General features: G+C 33.9%; 1 protein-coding gene and 1 long non-coding RNA gene across 2 annotated transcripts in view; both read right to left on the reverse strand.

The window, feature by feature from the left end:
• LOC138189136 (uncharacterized) overlaps positions 1–21,880 on the reverse strand; it is a 230,225-nt gene that overhangs the window by 125,567 nt on the left and 82,778 nt on the right. The window lies entirely within an intron of this gene.
• Positions 13,781–20,360, reverse strand: LOC138189149 (uncharacterized). Its single transcript, XM_069131299.1, has 3 exons — positions 20,250–20,360; positions 19,688–19,804; positions 13,781–16,645 (listed from the first exon to the last, which is right to left on the reverse strand). Exons 1-3 carry the CDS (start codon positions 20,343–20,345, stop codon positions 13,781–13,783), a joined length of 3,078 nt encoding a protein of 1,025 aa, XP_068987400.1. The 5' UTR covers positions 20,346–20,360.

Below are 21,880 nucleotides of genomic sequence, written 5' to 3' on the forward strand. Positions count from 1 at the left end.
ATATAACGTTATACGTTATAACCTAATACTACATAACGTTATTCGTTATTACGTAATGCTATGTGAGGTTATACGTTATTGCGTAACACTATATAACGTTATACGTTATAACGACATACTATATAACGTTATACGTTCTAACGAAACACTCTAGAACGTTATACGTTATAACGTAATACTACATAACGTTATTCGTTATTACGTAATACTATATGAGGTTATACTTTATTACGTAATACTATATAACGTTATACGTTATAACGTAATACTACATAACGTTACTCGTTATTACGTAATACTATATGAGGTCATATGTTATTACGTAACACTATATACCGTTATACGTTATAACGTAGTACTACATAACGTTATACGTTATAACGTAGTACTACATAACGTTATTCGTTATTACGTAATGTTATATGAGGTCATACGTTATTACGTAACACTATATAACGTTATACGTTATAACGACATACTATATAACGTTATACTTTATTACGTAATACTATATAGCGTTATACGTTATAACGTAATACTATATAACGTTATACGTTATAAGGTAATACTATATAACGTTTTATGTTATAACGTAATACTACATAACGTTATACGTTATAACGTATTTCTACATAACGTTATACGTTATAACGTGATACTACATAACGTTATACGTTATAACGTAGTACTACATAACGTTATTCGTTATTACGTAATGTTATATGAGGTCATACGTTATTACGTAACACTATATAACGTTATACGTTATAACGACATACTATATAACGTTATACTTTATTACGTAATACTATATAGCGTTATACGTTATAACGTAATACTATATAACGTTATACGTTATAAGGTAATACTATATAACGTTTTATGTTATAACGTAATACTACATAACGTTATACGTTATAACGTAATACTACATAACGTTACACTTTATAACGTAGTACTACATAACGTTATTCGTTATTACGTAATGCTACATGAGGTAGTACGTTATTACGTAACACTATATAACGTTATACGTTATAACGACATACTATATAACGTTATACTTTATTACGTAATACTATATAGCGTTATACGTTATAACGTAATACTATATAACGTTATACGTTATAACGTAATACTATATAACGTTACACGTTCTAACTTAATAGTATATAACGTTATACGTTCTAACGAAACACTCTATAACGTTATACGTTATAACTTAATACTATATAACGTTATACGTTATAACGTAATACTACATAACGTTATACGTTATAACGTAATACTATATAACGTTATACGTTATAACGTAATACTATATAACGTTATACGTTATAACGTAATACTACATAAGGTTATTCGTTATTACGTAATACTATATGAGGTCATATGTTATTACGTAACACTATATATCGTTATACGTTATAACGACATACTGTATAATGTTATACGTTATTACTTAATACTATATGAGATCATACGTTATTACGTAACACTATATAACGTTATACGTTCTAACGAAATACTATATAGCGTTATACGTTATAACGTAATACTATATAACGTTATACGTTCTAACGAAACACTCTATAACGTAATACGTTATAACGTAATATTATATAACGTTATACGTTATAACGTAATACTACATAACGTTATTCGTTATTACGTAATACTATATGAGGTTATACGTTATTACGTAACACTATATAACGTTATACGTTATAACGACAAACTATATAACGTTATACTTTATTACGTAATACTATATAGCGTTATACGTTATAACGTAATACTATATAACGTTATACGTTATAACGTAATACTATATAACGTTACACGTTCTAACTTAATAGTATATAACGTTATACGTTCTAACGAAACACTCTATAACGTTATACGTTATAACTTAATACTATATAACGTTATACGTTATAACGTAATACTACATAACGTTATACGTTATAACGTAATACCATATAACGTTATACGTTATAACGTAATACTATATAACGTTATACGTTATAACGTAATGCTACATAAGGTTATTCGTTATTACGTAATACTATATGAGGTCATATGTTATTACGTAACACTATATATCGTTATACGTTATAACGACATACTGTATAATGTTATACGTTATTACTTAATACTATATGAGATCATACGTTATTACGTAACACTATATAACGTTATACGTTATAACGAAATACTATATAGCGTTATACGTTATAACGTAATACTATATAACGTTATACGTTCTAACGAAACACTCTATAACGTAATACGTTATAACGTAATATTATATAACGTTATACGTTATAACGTAATACTACATAACGTTATTCGTTATTACGTAATACTATATGAGGTTATACGTTATTACGTAACACTATATAACGTTATACGTTATAACGACAAACTATATAACGTTATACTTTATTACGTAATACTATATAGCGTTATACGTTATAACGTAATACTATATAACGTTATACGTTATAACGTAATACTATATAACGTTACACGTTCTAACTTAATAGTATATAACGTTATACGTTCTAACGAAACACTCTATAACGTTATACGTTATAACTTAATACTATATAACGTTATACGTTATAACGTAATACTACATAACGTTATACGTTATAACGTAATACCATATAACGTTATACGTTATAACGTAATACTATATAACGTTATACGTTATAACGTAATGCTACATAAGGTTATTCGTTATTACGTAATACTATATGAGGTCATATGTTATTACGTAACACTATATATCGTTATACGTTATAACGACATACTGTATAATGTTATACGTTATTACTTAATACTATATGAGATCATACGTTATTACGTAACACTATATAACGTTATACGTTATAACGAAATACTATATAGCGTTATACGTTATAACGTAATACTATATAGCGTTATACGTTATAACGTAATACTATATAACGTTACACGGTTTAACTTAATACTATATAACGTTATACGTTCTAACGAAACACTCTATAACGTAATACGTTATAACGTAATACTATATAACGTTACACGTTCGAACTTAATACTATATAACGTTATACGTTATAACGTAATACTATATAACGTTATACGTTATAACGTAATACTACATAAGGTTATTCGTTATTACGTAATACTATATGAGGTCATATGTTATTACGTAACACTATATATCGTTATACGGTATAACGACATACTGTATAATGTTATACGTTATTACTTAATACTATATGAGATCATACGTTATTACGTAACACTATATAACGTTATACGTTATAACGTAATACTATATAACGTTATACGTTATAACGTAATACTACATAACGTTATACGTTATAACGTAATTCTACATAACGTTATACGTTATAACGTAATACTACATAACGTTATACGTTATAACGTAGTACTACATAACGTTATTCGTTATTACGTAATGCTATATGAGTTCATACGTTATTACGTAACACTATATAACGTTATACGTTATAACGTAATACTACATAACGTTATACTTTATAACGTAGTACTACATAACGTTATTCGTTATTACGTAATGCTATATGAGGTCATACGTTATTACGCAACACTATATAACGTTATACGTTATAACGACATACTATATAACGTTATACTTTATTACGTAATACTATATAGCGTTATACGTTATAACGTAATACTATATAACGTTATACGTTCTAGCGAAACACTCTATAACGTAATACGTTATAACGTAATATTATATAACGTTATACGTTATAACGTAATACTACATAACGTTATTCGTTATTACGTAATACTATATGAGGTTATACGTTATTACGTAACACTATATAACGTTATACGTTATAACGACAAACTATATAACGTTATACTTTATTACGTAATACTATATAGCGTTATACGTTATAACGTAATACTATATAACGTTATACGTTATAACGTAATACTATATAACGTTACACGTTCTAACTTAATACTATATAACGTTATACGTTCTAACGAAGCACTCTATAACGTTATACGTTATAACGTAATACTATATAACGTTACACGTTCGAACTTAATACTATATAACGTTATACGTTCTAGCGAAGCACTCTATAACGTTATACGTTATAACGACATGCTGTATAATGTTATACGTTATTACTTAATACTATATGAGATCATACGTTATTACGTAACACTATATAACGTTATACGTTATAACGTAATACTATATAACGTTATACGTTATAACGTAATACTACATAACGTTATACGTTATAACGTATTTCTACATAACGTTATACGTTATAACGTGATACTACATAACGTTATACGTTATAACGTAGTACTACATAACGTTATTCGTTATTACGTAATGCTATATGAGGTCATACGTTATTACGTAACACTATATAACGTTATACGTTATAAGGACATACTATATAACGTTATACGTTATAACGACATACTATATAACTTTATACTTTATTACGTAATACTATATAGCGTTATACGTTATAACGTAATACTATATAACGTTATACGTTATAAGGTAATACTATATAACGTTACATGTTATAACGTAATACTACATAACGTTATACGTTATAGCGTAATACTATATAACGTTATACGTTCTAACGAAACTCTCTATAACGTAATACGTTATAACGTAATATTATATAACGTTATACGTTATAACGTAATACTACATAACGTTATTCGTTATTACGTAATACTATATGAGGTCATACGTTATTACGTAACACTATATAACGTTATACGTTATAACGATATACTATATAACGTTATACTTTATTACGTAATACTATATAGCGTTATACATTATAACGTAATACTATATAACGTTATACGTTATAACGTCATACGTTCTAACGTAACACCTTATAGCGTTATACGTTATAGCATAATACTATAATAACGTAGCCAAGCAAGTCGATTACGACTTAGGCTTTCTAGGAAAGCACATCCTGTTATCCCGTTGACTGCGGATTCGTTATCGAACGTAGTACCATTGTCATTAATGTCTAATCACAGCGGTTACCTGTCAGTTCTGTTATATCCACACTTGTACTATTAATCATATTTGTACTAGTAAATATCTTCTCTATTGCATAACAGCAATGTCTAGTCCAGGTGAAGATTCGTTACATGCCCCTAACCGTAATCATGAATCTGTATTGGTCTGTACATAAAAATTAATTCATCGATTCCGCATAACGGGATTAAGTAAATTTGTTTTGTATTCAAGATTGTAAAACACATATAAAATATATTCAAAGCAACGTAATGTAGATCTAGTTTCGCATATTTCTGCACATTTTTGCATGCGTCTAGAGGTTTTGCATATTTTATTATATTTAATTATAAATTAATATTTCAAAACATAAGGAACATTAATAATAAGTATGTTATCGTGCGCCTATATGTTTCATAACAAAATAACTCTGATTCTTAGATACTTGTTGACACGTTTTCAAACTCTCCTGCTAGTTATATTTTTCTCGCCTTTAGACATCTTTTTACACTTGTATTAGTTACCACATATACTACTGCGAATAATTATAAACTCAACCCTATTTTCAGATTTTTTATGATACTAGAACAAGAATTGAAAGAATCGTTTGCATAATTTCATATTATAATATAAAACAAAACTGAAGATAGAAGAAACAAAAATTGTTTCCTTTCGAACTCTGGAAAAAAATAAATTTTCTCTTAAAATTGCGTTTTTGGCTGTGAAACAATATTAATTTAATGTTAACTTTGTTATCTTTCTATTTAATATTTAGTGGATTTTTCCTTTACTTTTTTTTATTGCTTCTATCAATCTGTGAGGTACACTGTTCACTGATTTATTTAAAAAAACAAGAGAGATATTATCCAAAGAAGTTATTGCTTTTCTTTAGAATTTAATGTATATATTAATTTATAAGTTAATATATGTATTAAAGAATGACATTGTCGTACTGAAATGGAGAGATTCGTGAGATTTATCAACAAAGCACACTCCCATTATGGTACCAAGTACAAGAAATATTCGTAACATTCATGCTGCTTTTACAATCCAACAGTCATTTAGAAAATTGAAACTACTAACTGTTCTTGGATACAATAAAGTGTAGTACAGATTGTTCGGATCAAATGGTTTCTTATGCCACTACTATTAGAAAAGGATTCAAACGGTACAGGAAACTAGGCATTCAGTTTCTTCTGGAAATTACAGAAAAACGATTTAATAGTTTTCAAGATTACGACAAAGAAGAATACAAATAGAAAATTTAGAGAATTATTAGTTATGAAATTATTAGAGCTGACTGATAATGTAATGAAATCTTCTGTTTAACGTAGATATCATAATATTGTCACCCGAAAAAGTGCTTCTGGACTGTTAGATAGAGGAACGCGTGGATAAATTTCTAATAGAAATATATATTAAAGTAAGCATAAGTACAGGTGTAGTATATGCTGATCTAGATGATAAATTTAGCAGTGTTACATTACAATAGAACATGATAGGGAGCACGCTGATTCATTGACAGCAAAGGACATTAGCAAAAAATTAATCTTAGTGTGTAACTCTAGCTGCAAGTTACAAGAACCAGCAATAAGAATCTACTTATAGCTCTTTTGTTTCTAGACCTTCTGATCCAAAAACAACATTCATATTCAAGGACACAATAATACGGACCTCTCCTTTTCTTTAACTTTTTCTCTTCACTAAGTTCTATTTTCTTCGTAACAACGGTGCCCAGGTCACGGGTATACAAAAGAGAAAGATGTAGAGATTTTCTAGAAGTAAATACTTCAACATGGACAAAGCATTACATTGTAAATAATTTTTTAATGAACCATGTTTCTATATTACTTTTATGGCAGTTTAATAGTCTCATTATTGTTGAGAATTGTGGATTTTAGTCGCGGAAATAAACGTATAGCAATATTCACATTACCCGTAGAACTTTAGTTAATTAAATTCTAAGATTTATAGCTGCTCCTCAGGCTAGCCGGACATGTGAACTGTGAAGACGCATCGACGTCTGGTAATCATCTTGCCCGAAGAATAAGGTCTGTGTGTGGCGAGCCACGGGACAGAAACCGTTGAAATGTTTACTGTCGAATGCCGCTACAACTGTTTCTTTTTAAGGAGAGCTATATAATTACTTTATACCTCTGTTAGGTATACGTCCTTCCCGTGATCGTACCTACGTTGAGCGACCCGTTATGTCACTTCGAGCCCAAGCCCACTGCCATAAACCTCGGGCACCCATACTCGGATTAGAACATAATCAACTGTTCCTCGGTTTTATTATTTAAGTGTAGCTATAATAAAAAGTCTGAACCAAAATATTCGGGACCTTCCCAAACGTTCCAAAAGAAAGGCCCCGATGTCCTTTCATCTCCGATATATATTTTACGAAATAGCCCTAGTTAGATTATTGAGATTCGTGCAATCAAAATGATATTAAAATATGGCTATATTTCACCAACAGTCTTTAACTAAATTAAAGAAATGCGTAATACGTGACTGAGACCCTATCTTATATAGTATCTTATTGCAATTTAGCTATTCTATCTCATTCGCACTTACCTTTGATACGCGCATGGTTGTGTACCGTAGAGCACGACAGAGTGAATAGGATTCGGGTAATTTGCTTCTATCCTTAAACAGTCACCTCCTCGGATATATGGCCACGCGCAGATCCGATTGTTGGCTATATATGCAGGTATTACGCGGGGGAAAAGTAATTCTTAGAGGAATCAAAATTTCAGGATTTAGCAAGTTCCTAAGTAGCTGTACGTATAAGAAATGCGTAAACAATATATAGCAGTAACTCCCTTGCCTCTGAGGCGTCCTGTTGGTCCTCTTTCCAGTAAGGCATAGTACTTGGTAACGCTGGTAAATGTACAGATAGTACTCGATCTCTGCGATTTCAGTGATTTTTAAATATGTTGCGAGGGGAGAGAAAGCACGATTCTGAACAACTTTTTCCTTTTCCTAAATACATATAGCCGACTAAACGGTATCGCCAAGTTACCGCGATATTCGCAAGAAACTGTCGACAGCACACAGTCAATTCTGCCTATAGTTGCACTGCATCTATGACGTCGTATGAATCAGTATTGGTTGTCGATCACTTACCTTTCGTTTATAAACGACAAGCGTGCGATGTTGATAGCCCCGTGCACGATCATAACTTGTAACACCTAATGAAAAATGAATGTTATCAACATGTTAGGTTTACGTTCGGGTTAGGTTTTTCAATCAGGTGGCCGCAGCGAGCAAGGCAACGTGTTCTCGCTAAGAGCGACGTTTTTCTAATTCCGCAACTTACATGCCAAACGGAAAATACGGCACACGAATTTCATTCGTGTTTAAGCAATCGCGCGCTCCAGTGAAGTGATTCAAAGAAGTGTTACGAATAGTGATTGTGAGGGGAAGTCAAACAACGCAGCAGCAGATACCAAGAATCAAGATTGCAACCAAAGGAGAAAAGTATTATATAAACGGGTCGGTAGATTTACCAGGCTTAAAGCAACAGCAGCAAAATAACAACAATCAAAACGATATGGCTACAGAAAAAATAGAAGAGCAGCGGAGACAGGAGTGCAGCCACGATAACGAAAGATGTTACCAAGACGAAAACTGGAAGCTAGCAAAGACTAGCAAAAAACGTAAAATAATTGCAGGCACAAGTGCCGCAGGAAATCTAGATACAGAAAAGCAGCGATGGCTGCAAGAACTACCATTAAGAAACTCCTTCAGCTCGCTAACGGAAGAAATAGACGATGACCCAACAAGCAAAACCACAACTCAATCAACACACATTACAAAACCACCACCAATATTTGTCGAGGCCCAGATAATAGACCCGCTTATTGATCGATTAAACAATATAGCTGGGAAGGATAATTACACAATAAAACAAACAAAATTAGAACAAGTAAAATTCAAACAAACACCCCAGAAAATGATAGGAAAGTGATAAAAGAATTAAAGGAAAAAAATGCTATATACCACATGTACCAGCTCAAAACGGAAAGGAGCTACAAAATAGTTATAAGAGGATTACATAAAAAAATTAACACAAAAAAATTAAGCGACGAATTAGCAAAAATTGGCCATCAAACAAGAGCAATAAGCAATATGACAAAATACGATACGAAGCAACCATTACCATTATTATTACTAGAACTTGAACCCAGAACCAACAACAAGGAAATTTATGAAATCAAAAGAATTCTAAACACAATAGTAACAGTGGAACCACCACACTACAAAAAAGATATACTACAATGCATGCGGTGCCAACAATACGGTCACACAAAAAATTATTGTAACAGAAGCCCGGCATGTGTTAAGTGCGCAAAAAATCACTTAACTATACACTGCCCATACACAGAAAAAATAGAAGAAGTTAGATGTTACAATTGTAACGGAAACCACCCAGTCAGCTTTAAAGTATGTGAAATCAAGATACAATTACAACGTAAACTGTTTCCACCACTTCGCAATAGATCAATCGATAACTACCAACCACAACAAAGTATAACGGATAACGAAACAACATTGAAAGCACAATATGAACCAAAATCTATAAACAGAAACATAGATCCCCAAGGTAACCGAAGCTATGCGCAAGTAACCCAAAACATTAGACAAGCAACGCTCACAAACAATCAGAGTCAAAGCAACAAAATCGAAGACGATACAGAAATCAAAGAAATGCTCAAACAATCCATTAAAGGTACGGAGATATTAGGAAGAATGGTAAGTAAGATAAACACAATACTAAGGTAACAAGAACAACAAACAACAGTCATGTTACAACTACTCACAAACTTGCTAAGTAAAAAATAGAGATGGACATGTTAAAAATAGCAGCCTGGAACTCCAATGGCTTGCAACAGCGAGCTCACGAAACTAAAACATTTTTGTATAAAAACAATATTGATATACTACTTGTCTCAGAAACACATTTCACTCTAAAAAGTTACATGAAAATACCATACTACACCATCTACGACACCAAACACCCCTCAGGTAAAGCACATGGAGGAACTGCAGTAATAATAAAAAATGACATCAAGCATCACCTACATAGTCAAACAAATCAAGAACATTTACAAGCAACCACTGTCACAGTACAAACCAATGACAATTACTTCCAGATATCAGCAGTATACGTACCTCCGAGACACAAAATGACACTTAAAAAAATGGAAAGAGTACTTCCAATCCTTAGGCGACAAATATATAGCAGCAGGAGACTTTAATGCAAAGCACACGTTATGGGGTTCGAGAATTAACACGCCGAGAGGTAGAACATTAGAAGAATACATTAGAAGCAGCAACCTCAACGTACTATCTACAGGAAAACCAACTTACTGGCCAACAGACCTCGATAAAACACCTGACCTGTTGGATTTTGCAGTAACGAAAGGACTAAACGTAAGCAAATTAAAAATAACAACCAGCCTTGAGCTTAACTCCGACCATACACTAATTATATTAGAATATACAAGCAAACCATTACTTTATAACGAGTCAGAGTCACTTTGCAATAAAAACTGGCAGAAATCTAAATTAAGCATAATGAATAAACTAAATATATACAAAACAATAATCAAACCAATCTGGACATATGGAGTCCCACTATGGGAGACGGCAGCAGTGAGTCACATAAATTAAATAGAAACAGAGCAAGCGAAAGTTTTAAGGACAATAGTTAATGCTCCATGGTATGTCAGAAATGAAGACTTACTAAAAGATTTAAAAATTCCAACAGTCAAGGAGAAAATCGCTAGATATGCAAAAAGGTATAAAGAAAGACTTGTAACACACCCAAACCAGATGATTGCTGAAACGAATAAAACCATAATAGAAAGAAGACTGAAGAAGAAGCATCCCGCAGACCCCACGATAGAAATAAAATAAACAACTTGGAAGATGGAACCCCGCTGGGGGTAACCATCCACATGTTATATTATTATACCACTAAGCTATAATATTTTACCAAATGTATTTACTGGACAAATTGTAAAATTTAAATTAAATAAATAAAAAAGAAAAAAACGAATTTCATTCGGGGCCGAGGTGAAAATAGCGTGACTGAAGGACGACAAGATACCAGAGGCACGTTAGAGCACGCCGTTGATATTATACCCGCGTCGTATGTCACGTTATCAGGGAACGTGCATGGAATGGACCGGCACCCATACTCCGGATCTCCTCCGTTGAAATTCAATTCTCGTTAACTTACCGTGCCGCAATTGAAACGCAATACAACCGTCGACCCGATAAATATGGCTAGCCTCTCTCCCGCCCTAATTTTGATCGGACACCTCTAGATTTTAACAAAATTTCCTTTACCATAGGATATGTATTGGGCAGAGGTCCATTTTTCTTTAGAGTGCTTTCTACTTTGCCATTAAAATCTATAACGTAGTAAAAAGTTCTCTCTACTTTTCGTTCTTGTTTCACTTTAGGTGATCTTCGGCAACATTGAACAACTTTGCATACGTTACCACACCGATGAAACTTTACTCGAGATTGTAACTGGTGGAGTTCTCTTTGGAACTCCTCTAATTCGACGTACTTTTCGTGTCTTCTTTTCCACTCGAACGATCCATCTTAACATACTTGAAATTAAATTCGATAGGAGCTTCGGTTTAAATTTCAAAATCCAGGTTATTGGCAAAATTTGTAGAATTGTATTTCTTCTGACACAAAGACGCTTCATGATTCCATAGAGAGGATTTGTTTTAGCGCAGTCACTGCTGATTGATCATCGCGGTGAAGACAGGATGGAACAGCATAATCCGACAAATACGTCGTTATTTTCTAGTTAATGGTTCAACAAAAACGTAGCTTCAATCTTCTAATTAACGTGGCTTGTACGAAACGTCTCGAATCAAAGTGCTGTATAAAATGGTTCCAGTTCACTCTATTTCGAGCCCCGAGTATACAAAGACAATTTGAACTTCATGTCGCGTATTTTAATTAACGCGAGTCATACGCAACGTTTCGAATGCGAGAGCGTTGGTTCGTACAGCAACAAAGGTTGTACGAATGTCGTAGTTTACACGGGGAAAGAATTTACATTATTTTCTGGAAAATGTAATTTATTAAAGAATACCTACACTTTTAAAAACAGTACATATCGTACTACTAAAATCTACAAATTTCCCGAGCAATCTATTAAGTTTTCCAGCTTTCTAATTTTTACAAAATACAAACGTTAGCTCTTATAATTGTTCAACTGTTCGTTTCGTTGTATGGCAGAACCGGTGAAATTCTAATACGACAATTTTCATTCGCGCTTTCATAACGATACATATCGTTCTTGGTCTCATGTTCCTCTCGATTATCGTATTGTACGACCAGCGCTGTGATGGAAATTGAAATATTTATTTACTTAATATTTAACGTAATAGTTTAATTGCACATTACAAAGCATTATCGTTCCTGTACAATTATCATTCGACGTCGTTAATCGATAGCTGGGTAAGTAAATACATCATCTCATAATGAAAATTGCAATTACGATCCATATTTAAATTAGTCATCTGGCAAATATGAAACTTATCATATAATCATTCCACGCGTGATAAACGAAATGAATTTGTTTTTAATCTCAATATCAGATTCATTAATAGGTTTGTTCATTTTTTAACGGATGTAATAATTATTATATCGAGCGGAAGTTTAAACGAATAATTATAACGAATAAACATTGCAATAGAAGAAAAATGACGAATATCAGACCAATTAAGGAAAGAAATTGCAACATTCACTTACCCTGGCTTCATTTATTTTCAAACTTCTTCAAACACTTACGCTGACAAAACAATTTACAAAATATGAAGATTCGCAAACGCGCACGTCGAACGAAAAACTCCCTTTAACAAAAAATTTTACAATACTGAAATAGGGTAGTGATCAACGTACTTGATAAAATACACACGCACGCGCGCGCACACGCACGCACGCGCGCACACACACACACACACACACACACACACACACACACACACACACACACGCACGCACGCACGCACGCACGCACACGCACACACACACAGAAACATATACGTATATGAGAGCATATAAATATAACGCGTTCAAAGAAAAGCAGACAAATTTATTACTCGATCTATCATAATTTTCATTAAGCTGTTTCAAGCGGCACTTAGTAAACGATAGGATAACGCGATTAGACCTCTTTACCTCTTATGTGAACAAAACGATGTATATTAAATAAAGTTAGAGACAGTATGGAATATCTAGTTCACTCGTTTTCTGGCTGGTCGTCTAGTCTAGAATGATTGATATAATCTGCTTCGACAAACTGAGACCAATAATCGCAAACAATAAACAGGAAGCGCCTAAGGCTGACACCCAAACTTCACTCAATGCTCGATGTTTGAGTCGAGCGCAGTTCGTACTAGGTCAAAATCGTTGATTTGTCTTGTAAAGTATATTTCAACAAATATCGATACATTTCATGCGTGTCATGGAAAATGCGAATACATGACTTAAAGAACACTTTGAAATCATTTGCTTCGTATGTGTGTGTGTGTACTTGGCGTGTTTATTGTACGTCTCAATCTAGGCCGATTCTTCGGTATAGTACCGTGATAATTGCTTTTGGAACGACCTATAAATCGAAGAATTAAATATTCTCCATGGTTTTATTTTATGATTATCTTATTTTTATCCAAAGAATCATGAACACATGCGAAAAGTCTGATCCGATGTATCGCGGTCGCGCGCCTCGTCAGCGGCCGAAACGTGAGAATGAACGTGTAGCTTATGTGCGTGGAGATGTGATTCGTAGCTGAAGCATTCGTTACAAGTATCGCATTTGTAAGGGTACAATTTCCATGGATCGTCTGGACAATGCTTCAACTTGTTGTGATGATAAAAGTTGTACATTCCTTGAAACGAATTACCACATATTCCGCATAAAAAATCATTGCCCTTGTAATAATACGTGTTATGCTCGACTAAACGTTCGTAGGATTCGAATAACAAATGGCATATATTACAGATTGGTTTATCTTCCACAGCGCACTTCAGCGCCAGCCTAGAATCTTGCTCAATATGCAAGTGTCGTTCGTGAATTTGAAGACTCTGTTTCTTAACAAATCCTTGATTGCAGAACTTACAAAAGAATTTGTAGTTCACCGAACACGAAGGCGCGTGAGTAGCAAGCATATGAAACTGTAAGAATCTTTTAGTGGAAAACATCGTGTTACAAACGTTACACTTTTCTGTGGCTGTTTTGCGATAGGTGCGCTCGTGTATGCACAAATTTTTAAATGTTCGGAATTGTGTTCCACAAGTAGTGCAAGGAAACTTTGTTCTGTTCATCTTGACCGCTTGGTGACCCTTTGCGCGTGCAATCCCATTAAGTAAGCTTCTGCGCTTTGCAGCTGTATCGAATGACGAAGAGAAAGTGTCATCCGTAATAAGCGTACTCGTAGTCAAATAATTTTCCAAAGATCTTGTCGTCCCACTCGAAACATCCGACATTTGTTCCAAATCAGGTGACTGTACTATGCCGAGTTCTATGTCACTTGGTTCTTTCAAGGACCGAGACAAGCGGTTTACACGAGGTACACGTTGTTTATTTCTTAAGACTTTCATACGACGACATACATTCTCGTGTTGCTTCAAACATGAGTATAGCCAAAATCGTTTGCGACAACCTTTGCATTTGTGTTGTTTCTTGAATGCATTGCAATTTATTTCAACATCAATCGGTGGAGCGTCCTTTTTTGATCTTACGGTCTTCAAACAATGCAAAATCATGTGCCGCTTCAACAATGCCACCGTGTCAAACTTCTCATAACACACGCAACATTCCCTTCGTTTAAACACAATATGCTGACGCAGATAATGAGTTAGTAACTTATTCATGGACGTGTAACGCGCGTTGCATATGCTCGAAATGTAAATCGTATGGAACAATTTCATGTGCTCGTGCAGGTTCTCCTTCGAAGAAAACGATTTTTTACAAATATGACATTGAATTATTTTCTGCCGATAGACTTTAAAGTTTTTCTGAAATTCAACCGATTCTTGTTGAGATACGATAAACGTATCAGCGAAAGATTTTACAAATTCATTGAATCGCTTTGAGGCAATCGTGTCAGCTTTCAAAGGCATGTTACATGTCGAGCTTGTTTCACGAAAACCTTCAAATTCCTCCTTCACATTTTTCGATACTGCTTGTTTGAAAGCATCTTCGTTTTCCTTTTCGCTTTCGTCTTCGTCTTCGTTTGACACAAAACTAGTAGGTTCCAAGAATTTGTCGCATTTCTCCAAACGGACCACGCATTCTTTACACTTAGCTTCAGGTGCAGATCTTCTACTTTGGTCAACTATATAGGGGGACTTGTTTCTTTTAAAAGATCGTCTTGATCTTCCAAAGGTCTCAAACTCCAATAAATCGTAAAAATCATATAAAGAAGAAGAACATCTTTTCACTGACCTAAGGTTGTATGGCGTATAGTGCGAGGTATTAGAGCTTCCAGGTTCAGCTTTTATTTCGTTCCTTAATAAAGATATCATTGTTTTTAAATTCACATGAATTTGAACAAATGGTCGTTTCCTAACAGGTGATTCGATTCGCTTAACAGAAGTAGACATCCGAATAACTTCTGCAGCCGTTGATGTCTTGTTACTAAATGTGTGGAGCGTTGAAGTTGGAACAATAGTCGCAGTAACAGGAATATTCTCCGTATCGATAAAATTTTCCGGGTTAACCCATTTGTCATTCGGTTTGCCTTTGTACGGCGATACGAAGTCTGTAAGAACGGTTTGCTTCATTCTTCTCGAAAGTGTACCATGCGAATCGTTTAACCGTTTCGGGAGCGTAGACTTGATATTGTTGCTCGAATCCTTGGTGGGTGTACTGTTTGAACTATTAGATAGTTTCAAAGGTATATTTATTGAGCTATTTACGTTTTTTGGGCAGGGACAGCGTGAAGTATTTGATTCTGCCATGACTATACCATCCGAATGATTCGACTTTCCTAACGATTCAGGAGATGTTTTCGTGATTTTGCTTTCACCAGAAAATATTGCGTTCCCATGCGCATGAAATAAATGAGATTGGATATGTCTTTTGTAGGAAAACCTTCGGTTACAAAAATTACATCCATATCTAGACAATTGTTTCGTATAACATTGCTTCTTTAAATGATGTATCAAAGAAATATGCATAGTGAAAATCGCAGTGCAATTATTACACTTAAATACATTACAGGTATATAGTTTGTTATGCTGATCAAATAAACGTTTAGTTTGGAAAGTTAACAAACAAACGTTGCAACTTCTTCTGTTGTTTGAAGGTACTTTATGTTTACTTTTTCGTTTATCAGGATCCAAGTTCTTATTTTCCAGATACGTTCTTTCTAGAGGAAACGCGGATTCTTCGTGTTTAGAATAATCGTCATCCGAAGATTCACCTTTAAACGTCGCTGTTCCATTTTCATTCCCTGTATTCGTATCAACTGGCGACAAATCATCGCAGATCTCTGGATCGATTGGCTCTTCTTTTATTCTTATTGCATGGTCAGAAGGCTGAAAAAAATATACAAACCTAACGTAACATTCTAAAAAACGAAAAATCTATGAAACAGTCCTAGTCTAGTAATTGAAGCCAATCGTGCCATAAATATCATGGGTAGGATAAAAAGCTACGTATAGAGCTACAGAACTAGATATTAGAAAGAACGGTTTATGACGCCATGTTTATGAGTTAGCCAGGTTCTACCATTAAAAACATGAAATACATAACTGCATAAATCCAGAATATCACATAGGTAAGAAGAGAGGTGTAAATTTTGCGTAAATTTACGGCTTAATTAGAATTTCTAAGAAACTTTTCCTCAACTCCTAACATTTTCCATAGGACAGGGCCGATTGATATTGTCAAACTATTGTGTAGTGAAGTCGACTATATACAACTCTCAATTATATTCAAATGTAAGAAAAATCAGATTCGCAAACAATACTATTAGCATGGTTGTTTAACGTTATTTCATGAATGTATCCTTCCAGGTAACAAATCGGTACAAAGCAACGAGCGGTTCTTCTACATGTTTAAGAAATTGTATATTATAAATGAGAAATGAAATGTACGACAGAGCAACAAACACCATGCAAAACTCTAAAAATACCATATCATTTGAAAATATAAAAAAACAACTCAGAAAGTTTACAAAAATCACCATGAATTGTTTAAAATAGAATTATTTGTATGCAATTCGATGGAAAATATTGTAGAATCAATTGCGATCAGTAACCGATGTGAGAAACAGTCAATGGTAGTAACTGGTCAAACAAAAGGAAAACGTGACTGTCAACGGTGCTCACATACGCTGAAACACTGATGCGATGAACGCATCAATGATTTTTGATCTTATATAATGCATATTGGCTTGCATCGATGCAGAAAGTAATATATTTTCTTAATTGGTAGGCAAAGCCATTGGGTATATATTAAGTATATATTGATATACTGATGTCATTTTACGAGACTTTAGGGTCGATGCGTAGCGTCATTACGATACGTTTCAGCTTATGCAGGCTGCTCAACGAATTTTTTACGCTAGACTATACTAGAACTACTGTCCCGATGCTGTTCGGGCAGTATGGGACATATGCAAAATTCCTCCCTTTCACTATGTTGCCAATTTGTATAAGAATATATGTACACGCGGGTAAACGCACACGCGTATCTGTGCCTCGTTATAACAGTGTGCGGAATAATTTTGTATTTGAACTCATAGCAGCAATATTTTTCATAACGCATGCAGAAATTTAAAGCTGGGCATAAGGTTACACGAGCGTTAAAACGGACATACGTTTCACAGTCATTTCGTACGTACGTAGAAGTCACGGCATACGAGCGTCGTCTGTTTTGCAGAGTTGGCGTAACAATTACTCACGTCCTATCAGTGTGCTGACACGCATATGGTCGAAGCGCTAAATTTCTAGTTCTTAAAAATAGCGATTCGTGAGATGTACCGCGGCGGCTAGCGCGTGCATTCTCTTTGGAGAATTCGGCAGAAGAAGCATAAGGATATAGATGGAACATTGGACACGTCGAGACGCTACTAGAAGGTTCTGTGGCACATGTGACGCCACACAGGCATCTACACAGGTCACACTCATTACTGCATAAAGAGTGAGGTTCAAAACCTTTTCAAGGGCCATGAGTCACTAAGTTAGTCAGTCTGAGAATAACTAGCCAACTGTCTACATTCCACAACACACGTATATTTCATGTAATAATTGTTTAATAAATATCACATAACATTGTTTTAACACAAACATTGTGTCTTCCACAGATTATTAATCTTAATTCCGAGATTAAATTCTAACATAAACCATGCTTAACGGAACGTTCGCGACATTTTGTTGTAAAATTCCAATAATACTTCTTTTTAATCTGAATCGATATCGAAGTGCGTTAAAACTGTAAATAATTTGATTTATACAAATGATTTTTGCAATAACAAATGACTTATAATAAACAAATGTAAAAATCTTTGCACAAAATAGAAAAGTTTTCATTCCGATACAACCATTCGCTATACAATAATCGCTGGACATACATAAAAAATACGTACTCATCGAACTGATATCGAATCCACTCATTTACTCATCGAACTAACGATACTGAATCCTGATACTCAGCTGAATCCAATGCCCGTATTTATATAAATACATCAGTGAAAAGGTAACGCATGTTGCCAGTGATGAACGTTCTTGGTACATGTGTGAGTATTAATCTATTATACGGCAATATATTTTTTACAACATACGTTGTTTCAACGCTCGTATGCTTCGACGCTTGTATGCTTCAACGCATTAATACGATAAAAATCTAATCTTTCTTATTAATTCTCTTGGTATCGTACGAATAAATAGATAACATTTCACGATACATCAGCGATTTCCATTAATATTACATAAAATATATTTATATATGTATAAATATCAATTTTATATTCTACAAGCCGAGGAAAATTAATAACAAATAAGAATAACACAAATGGCAAACATAATCAGTGTACTAAAAGTTAACATATTAATGAAAATAAATTTCTATTTTTATACAATAAAATATGTAACTGAAATTTAATTGTAAAATAATCACATTCGTATAAACTCATTACTCTACAACGGAGCAATTAAATATTATATTGATAACAATAATAAGCAAGGTTGCATCGATGCTAGACATTCTGCATTACTTTAGTATTTTTAATCCATGTATTATTATTGAGCCATAATATATAAGTCATAGACGCAAGAGATCATAGCGCGTTGGCCAGAGTAATCTTACAATTGACAGATACATTATACAAAATTTTATGTACCATGGTGGAAATTCCTTCTAATTCAACAATTAAATTTCATTTGTATTACAAATCACAAGTTTGCGTCACAACGGTCAAAGAAGCAAATCTCACTTTGTCATATTGAAATAGTTAAAGAAAGTGGTACATAAACATTAGCTTAATATGTTATATTAACCAAGATTTGTAGAAACAAAATATATTATTCAATACGGTCAAAGTTCTCTCATCGAATGATGTTTCAAAAGGTACTTACGTCCATTTTGTTGTTCAATTTTATATCCATGTAGATTGCATCAATGGGCCGCACGTAAACTAACACTCGAGCCATTTGCTTTACGAAATTATTATTATTATTAGACAAACTGCTTGCCTGTGCACAAGGAAAATCTATGATTAGTGAGTAGTAGACTTCAATAATATTCTCAAAGAACAATTCGCCAAATAAAATATAATAACTATAATAAAATAATAAAATATAATAATAATATAATAACTTAAAATATGCCATAACTGCACGATAACAGTAGCAACTTGTAAATGAATATAGAAATTGTATGAAATGCAGTTATCAAATATATTTAACAAAACTGTAATTATTTGATAAAAAGTTGTGTAATCAACGAAAAGCAGAAGAAAATGGAAGATATTTCAGGTTAACTTGTCATACATGATCTTAAAAGTTGTTTGCACTGTCTTATTATTCACTTTTTATTCACTTGCATCCAGAACATGTTTTCCTTTCTTAATAGTTCGCGTCAAGATAGAATGTAAATTTTTTTTATACACACATAAACATGCACAGAGAGAGAAAATACCGCTCGAACTCGGACACCACCATGAGCAGCACTGTGGGCATTAAAATGGCATCCTCCACTAGTAGCAAACATGCCGCTCAGTTCAGACAGGTTCATGCGTGACTACAGCGCATGCGTGTTACTGAGTAGATTTTCTGACTAACTTCACGTTATGTCCAATACAATTTTTTAGTTCACGATTCTATATAAACTCACGTGATATATGTATGTATACCTGTGCATCTAAGAAGCAACACCAACACACGTCAATGAATATCTGATTATTCCTGCATCATAAGTATTACAAGCATCGCATTCGTGTACACAGGTTTGTAAACTCCAGTAGAGGGGGTAATGTTCTTAATATTCTGAAATGTGCTTTACAAATCGGCCGTTAGTCGCAGTGCTGGCATCGATTTGTTAACACTTTTGTTTGCATTAAAGGTACAGAATATAAACAAGACTGCTTTTCATAATTTTCATCAATATACTTAAAGTAGACATACAGTATTTCACGTGACACAAAAGAATGTTGTTTAAATAAATGTAGTTTTACATAATACAATAGAATTTAGTTTTAGACACGATCGTGCTGCAGACACAAGAAGCGCTGTGCGGCAAAGTCTAACAAATCGATTCAAGTCCCTTACTCGAGAAATACTTTCTGGCCCCTAGGAGTCTTACCCACTCTAATGAAATTCTTAAATTTGTGTATACGAACATGGCAAATATGTGCATACATACACAGGCGCACGCGCGCGTACGCGCGCGCGCACACACACACATGTATTTACTGTTGACTCTGTCAAAGGCTTATGAGATATCACTGGTTGTTAAAATATTTGTCAAAATATCTGTTTTATACTCTAGCGTTAAGGATGAGAATCTTATTGCTCAAGAAATTAAAATGTGGTTAAAGAAATGATTATTTGAACCCTATGGACAGTTAACTTTTGCGGTCGGTAACTTACCGACAACATATTTATATGTGTCGTATTATCGCTAGAATTTACGTTGCGTAACAATTCTTCATTTGAATTAGCCATCGTTTTGTACAACAGAGATTATATTTACAGGTACAAAAAAATGTCTTTTACAAAGTTTAACGAACAACAGTGGTGTTTAGACACGCAAGATGCAATTGACAACGTTCTTGGGTTCGATAACGAATCCACGGTCAACGGGATAACTCTTTACTAAGCGTAGAATACTTTTTAAGCACAAAATACGATTGCTGGGACGCTCGGTATAAACTGCTCGATGTGTAACTTTCCAAGGCGATCGCAATAATAATAGACTGATGAAAATTTTCCTAGCTTTACAATCGCGTTCGTTTGTTAAATACTCGTTAGAAGCATCGGGAAAGTTCCAATCGCCGTTGCTAGGCAGTTTCTGCGTGGAGTTTGATTATTAATACAGCCCATTGTATGTCTCATGTGCGTCCCATTATATTGGCACCTCCGAGGTAAAATCACACGTGACCAGGCCCGTTTGAGGCCGTATGCCGCCACAACCACATTTCTAGGGAGAACCATACAACCACTCCACACCTCCGTCAGGCAAAACGTCCATCCCGTGACCCTGGCTACCAGTTGTGTCACCTCGAGCCCAATCTCACTATCACAAATCTCGATCAATTACAATCAGATTGA

The sequence above is a fragment of the Bombus flavifrons genome, chromosome 18, assembly GCF_040668555.2.
Source record: "Bombus flavifrons isolate JBK064 chromosome 18, iyBomFlav1_principal, whole genome shotgun sequence".
NCBI lineage: Eukaryota > Metazoa > Arthropoda > Insecta > Hymenoptera > Apidae > Bombus > Bombus flavifrons.

Bases quoted from the DNA above. Each gene is read 5' to 3' on its own strand.
- LOC138189149 (XM_069131299.1), bottom strand. From the start codon at position 20,345: ATGAACCTGTCTGAACTGAGCGGCATGTTTGCTACTAGTGGAGGATGC. The intron at 19,805-20,249 runs GTATTTTCTCTC...CCTTGTGCACAG, and splicing joins GTGGTGTCCGAGTTCGAGCG to GCAAGCAGTTTGTCTAATAA. The intron at 16,646-19,687 runs GTAAGTACCTTT...TATTTTTTTCAG, and splicing joins AATTGAACAACAAAATGGAC to CCTTCTGACCATGCAATAAG.